The sequence below is a fragment of the Marmota marmota genome, unplaced genomic scaffold (genome assembly GCF_001458135.2).
Source record: "Marmota marmota marmota unplaced genomic scaffold, marMar, whole genome shotgun sequence".
NCBI classification, from domain to species: Eukaryota; Metazoa; Chordata; class Mammalia; order Rodentia; family Sciuridae; genus Marmota; species Marmota marmota.
Genome location: NW_026000082.1, coordinates 12,895,210 through 12,901,419, shown reverse-complemented (window position 1 = coordinate 12,901,419; position 6,210 = coordinate 12,895,210). Strand labels below are relative to the sequence as shown.

Sequence of the window (6,210 nt, the reverse complement as noted above, 5' to 3'; positions counted from 1 at the left end):
TTTTTTTTTTTTTTTTTTTTTTTTAGTTGGTGGTGCTGGGGATTGAAACCATGGCCTTGTGCATTCGAGGCAAGCATTCTACCAACTGAGCTATATCCCCAGCCCCAGCTCTTTTTATTTCTTATTTTGAGACTGGGTCTTGCTAAATTGTTGAGGTTGACCTCGAACTTGGGATACTACTGCTTCAATCTCCTTAGTTACTGGGATTACAGACAGGCATGTACCACCACATTTGCCTAGAAGAAGGGATCCTTTTCGTTTTTGGTATTGGGGATTGAACCCAGGGGTGCTCTACCACTGAGCTCTTTATATTTTATTTTGAGACAGGGTCTTGCCCAGGTTGGCTTGGAATTTGTGCTCCTTCTGACTCAGCTTCCCTAGTAGCTGGAATTATAGGCATGGGCCACCAGGTCTTAAAGGATCAGTTCAGATCTCTTCCCCAGAAAACCTCTGATCCTCCTGGCCTTCTCACAGTGCCTTGTACTTACCTCTATCTTACAACTTACTATGTTGTACTGAAATTCTCTTTCTCCTCTTGTAAGCTGCTGCAGGGTGGGTACCATGTTTTATTTATTCTCTGCTGTTCCCCTCCCACCCTGAAGGTGCCTGAAGATCCTTAATAGATAGATGTTAGTTGAACAATATTAAATGGATGTACTCACTGAAAGAGTTCCTGGAGAGAGTTTTTTTTTTTTTCTGTGAAGGCAGCATTAATTTTTATTATTATCTTATCAGTGGGCTAAGAGCATGTAGTTCAATCAAAATAGAAAAGTTGACTTCTATGTTATAAAGCAGAAGCTTGGAGATCATCCTGTTGTTTCATGGAAGAGGTGAACAGTAAAACAGTGTGTTCCATTTTTAGGTATCTTCCATTGGTGTTGAATGTCTGATTATATGATCTGTTTAGAAAAGCAGTTTCTCACAAAAGTAGGAGATGTATTTTTTCTCAAGTTGGGAGGTGGGGGGATATGTTAATAATCCTGAGGGAAGAGATGGGGAATATGGAGAGTGCTTTCATCATTTAAGCATATACTTAATACATTTACTGTGTGGTATTTGCTAGGGATGGCAAAAATGAAAAGAAAAGAAGAAAAAAAAAAAACACCACCAACAAGATTCCTATTCTTAAGGAATGTATAATCTGGAGGAGAAAAGGATAAACAAATAATAAACAAGGTTGATTTGGGACATTTGGTTAAACATGGCAGACCAAAATCATGAATTTATCTCTATTGGTGCTTTCCAAATTTCACTAAAACAACAATAAGGAAATAAAAAGGTATTGACATATAAGAGCAATGTGAATAAGAGAGGAAATTAACAGAGAAATGTCAGAAAAATTTTGGAAAACTAAAAGCTGTTGGAGAAGTGATCATTGACTCAGCAGAGGAGCCCACAAACCAAGTTCTGGAAGAGGGGTAATACTGGCTGAGTCTTCCTCCAGAACTTCAGAAGGCTTAAGGCTTGGACATAGTGGCTACTGAGTAAGGCAGGAAGAAAAGAAAAACTGTTCTATGAAACAATCAGATTCCAACATCCCTTTTACCACCTGGTGACTATGCCTTTCCTTAGGAGAGAGAAAGAGAGGAATGGGCTGGGGACAAAACGTACCCTTCAAAGGCATTCCTCCAGTGATCTACTTTCTCTAACAGGCCCCACCTCCCACCATTTCTGCCACCTCATAGTCCATTTAATTATGAACCCAACAATGGATGGTACATCCATTGGTGGGATCAGAATCCTCATAATCCAATTACTTCCTAAAAGCCCCACCTGAACATTACTGCACTGGGGACAAACCTTCAATACACGAGCCCTTGGGGGACATTATAGATCCAAAACTATAGGTCCAAACTATTAACAGAGACCATGATATAACTTCTTAAATTGACAAAGAAATAATACTGTAAGAATATTTAGAAGGCAGTTTATATCAGAAAAAATACCTAAAAAAAATCTAAAGTGCATGTTTTAGGAGCAAGTAAGACTTTGTAGGGCATAGTGAAACAGAGGATGGCTGTTTTTATAATAAGTCATGTGGCACTTTTTTTTTCTTGCATTTCTTTGGTTAAAAAATAATTAAGAAACAAATATAAACAGAAATCCCAGAAGTTGGCCTTGTGCCCTCTTTGAGTCACTGACTCCCTTCCAGCAAAGTGTTGCCATTAACCTGACTTCTGACCTTTGATACTATGGATTAGTTTTGGATTTAACTCAGGAGTGCTTAACCATTGAGCCACATCCCTAGCCCCCCCCCCCCCTTTTTAAATAACTTTATTATTTATTATTATTTTTTTTATGTGGTGCTGAGGATCGAACCCAGGGCCTTGCACATGTAAGGCGAGCACTCTACCACTGAGCCATAACCACAGCCCCCCTAGCCCCCTTTTTTAAAAATATTTTTTAGTTGTTAATATAACTTTATTTATTTATATGCGGTGCGGAGAATTGAACCCAGTTCCTCACACATGCCAGGCAAATATGCTACCACTGAGCCCCAGCCCCAGTCTATAAGTATAGCTTTTAATCTGCAATAACTAGTTGGTAGAGAAAGGAGTCCAGCCTGTACTAAATTCAACTACATTTTGTACAGAAGTAACTGGATGATTTAAAGGAAGAATGAAGGGTAGGTAGGGGGACCAGAAGGGGCTCAGTAGAGTACAGGAAATGAAAAGTAATAAATATTGGTATAAATTCAATTAGGCCTGCTGTGTCTGCTAGCTGGCAGTTATTAAAGTTAGGATTTTAGCTCATCTCAGAGACCAGGAGACAATCTGTCTATCCTTAGGTGTTGAATGAAGCACAATACTTTTTTTTTTTTTTGTAGCAGCCTTGAATTTTCTAAAATGGGCAAGGATCTTTTAGGGGTATGGCCTTGAACTATTAGAAACTATGTTAGTGTTCTCATTTGAGATGAGGGTTCGGAATTCTAGCTAGAAATGTTCAAGAGAGGTTGTTTTTTCTTTTTTTGATGGTGGTGGAGGGTGGGGGGGATACCTCGGATCGAACACAGGATCATTCAACCACTGAGCCACATCCCCAGCCCTATTTTGTATTTTATTTAGAGACAGAGTCTCACCAAGTTGCTTAGTGCCTCGCTTTTGCTGAGGCTGGCTTTGAACTTGCAGTCTTCCTGCCTCAGCCTCCCGAGACACTGGGATTACAGGTGTGTGCTATCTCACCTGGCCTCAAAAGAAAGTTTTTTTTTTTTTTTTTGCCAGGTACACTCCTGTAATCAGGGACTAGGGAACCCGAGGTAAGAGGACCATAAATTCCAGGCAGTCTCAACACTTGACCTCAGTAATTTAGTGAAATCCTGACTCGAAAAATAAAAATGGCCAGGGATATAGCTTAGTGGTAGAGTACCTATGGGTTCAACCTCCAGTACTGCAAGGAATTTGAGGGTAGGGGCAAATCTTTGCTAAATGTCATATTTTTTCTAATCAGTTATTAAAGGACATTTGGTAGTTTCATTCTAAATTTGCTTTTAATTTTGAAAGGGAAAAGTATGTGTTTGTTTGCTTGACTAATCTTTACTATATAGATGATAATTTAATTATTACTGGATACTGCTTGTTGGGGTCTAGCACAGTACTTTTATGAAAGGTACTATGTATAAATGATCTCGCTGTAACTGGTGAATACTGTATTAGGGAATTAAAAAGGAATCCCTAATTCAAGAACTATGGAGAAGAATTAGAATAGTTCACAGATAGGAACACATGTCCAATGTTTTGTTCAGTTTAATGGTTATATTTTGGCACTGTGTAATTAGTGTACCATTTAAGTCAAGTATCTAGCATTTCAAACCATCAAGTATCTGGTATTTCAAACAGTGTTTTGTATAATGAAATCAATATAGAAGGTGACCTTTAGCATTAAAAGAAAAATTGAAATAAAATGCCAAATATTGTATCTAAGAATACTTATGCTAAACAAGGATAATTATTTTATGAAATTTTTGCTACCATCATGTGGTTTCATGGGTATACTTTATTGTGTTATAAAGTGTATCTTATTGTGGTTTGCAGTCAAAAGAATGTTTGGAATCCATTTCTTTTAACATGCTCACCGATCAGCAAATCATTTCACCTTATCTAATCAGTCACTAAGTTCAGTAGATTTTATTTCTTTTGTTTCCATGTCCATCTACCTTTTTCCGTTCTTTTTGATACTGTCATAGTTAATTCTCACTTGGACTGATTTAGAATTATGCCAATTGGTGTCACTGCCTATAGCCTTGCTCCTTTCATTCCTTTCTCCACTTTGCATGCATCCAAGTTTTTGCTTTTCAGAGCAGTTTTAGGTTCACAGCAAAATTGAGCACAGAGCACAGAGATTTCCCATATCCTGTTTCTCCTAACCAATACACATAGCTTCCTCCACTATCAACAATCCATGCCACAGTGATACATTTATAACAATCTGTGAACTTACATGGACATGTCATTATCACCCAATGACCATGGTTTACATTAGGGCTCACTCTTAGTGTTTCAACAAATTTATGACATATATCCATCATTAGGGCATCCTACAGAGTAGTTTTATTGCCCTACAAAGCCCTGGTGCTCCACCTGTTCATCTTTCCCTACCTTCCCAACCCCTGATCTTTTTATTGATTTCATAATTTTACCCTTTTTATAGAATGTCATTTACTTGGAATAATACAGTAGGCAGTCTTTTCAGATTGGTTTCTTTCATTAGTATACATTAAACATTCCTTCATGTCCTTTCGAGGCTTGATAGCTCTTTTCTTTTTATCACCAAATAATATTCCATTGTTTTGATGTATTATATCCATTCATCTACTGAAGGACATCTTTGTTGCTTTCAATAATTGACAACTATGCAGAAAGCTGCTAAACATCTATGTGTAGATTTTTCTGTGGATATAACTTTTCAACTCCTTTGGGTAAATGCCAAGATGTGATTATTGGATCATATATGAGTTTGTTTAATTTTATGAAAACTGCCAAGCTGTCTTCTAAAGTGTTGTACCATTTTGCAGGTCCACCAAGCAATGAATGAGGGTACTTATTGCTTCACATTCTTGCCACATTTGATATTGTCATTGTTTTGGGGTTTTACTCTTCTTCTAGTAGATGGTGGCATATCATTATTTTCCATTCTCTTAAAAAATCCATTGTCTTCAGGACCTCGTAATAGGGCATATAAGGTCCTTCATGAGTTGGCTGTAGACTTAGACTGTCTGATGGTTCAGTTCCACTACTTATTAGCTAAGTGCCTTTGCACAAATTGCTTAATTTCTCTGTGTCCTTGTTTTCTTATTTGCAAAATTGTGAGGATTGGACAAGTTATTACATATGAAATGTTTAGCACAATGCATATTACACATAAATGCCAAATAAATATTAGTTATTATCATTTGATCCTAAATTACTTTTATGTCCTTATCACTTTCTATTTTCTTCATTGTGCTTGAATCTGTTATATTAATTATCTGTTATATTTAATTATTCTATAGAGAAAAAAATGGTCTTACTTTCTGCTCTCACTTAAGCTAGGTACATGTCTCTCACAAATCATTCTGCGCTTATGATACTATAGTGTAATTGCCTGTTTTACATTAGACTAGAAGTTCCCAGAGGGCAAGAACTGTGCGTTATTTATAATGACAGTTGAGGAACATGGCAAGTTCTCAATAATATATTTTTGTTTGAATAAATAGTCAATGAATTTCTATGATGCTTTATTGTGAAAAATTCTAATTGTACTTGTTTCTGTTTATTATCTTCTTCTACATTCTAGTTTGTGAAGCCTGGAGTTGAGAATTCAAGAGATTACCCTGACTTGGCAAAAGAAGCAGGTAATAGAGAAAATTTAGATCTTTGAATATTCATAGTTTATTATGTGGTCTGTTGCCGCAGTCTGGCTGGGCACAATCAGGAGCCACTTGTCAAAAGAAACTAACTTTATTTTTAGAACCACACACGCCAAACAAAACAGCCTCTCAGGAAAAACCCTCAGAGCCTCAACTGCCACCACCGGCTTTCCACAAGCCTCTCTCTCCCACACCAGCTTCTCTCCACCTCCCACAATCCTCCTGCTCTTGAGGCCGATTGGCTGGGTAACGTGGGCGGAGCCAAAAAAAGTCCCCCAATGAGCAGCTCCGTGGTCTGAAAGGGCAGGGAAACAGTCCAATGAGCATCACCGCAGAGGAGCCAATCAGCTAGATGTTGCTGGGGC

The 6,210-nt window shown here is 37.8% G+C and overlaps 1 protein-coding gene across 2 annotated transcripts in view; it reads left to right on the top strand.

Moving 5' to 3' along the window:
* The window catches only part of Scp2 (sterol carrier protein 2), a 113,454-nt gene that overhangs the window by 1,253 nt on the left and 105,991 nt on the right, over positions 1 to 6,210 (top strand). For both annotated transcript variants that reach the window (XM_015484986.2, XM_015484985.2), the window contains exon 2: positions 5,773 to 5,830. In XM_015484986.2, the coding sequence (XP_015340472.1) occupies positions 5,773 to 5,830 (58 nt within the window). The remainder of the gene's footprint in view (positions 1 to 5,772; positions 5,831 to 6,210) is intronic.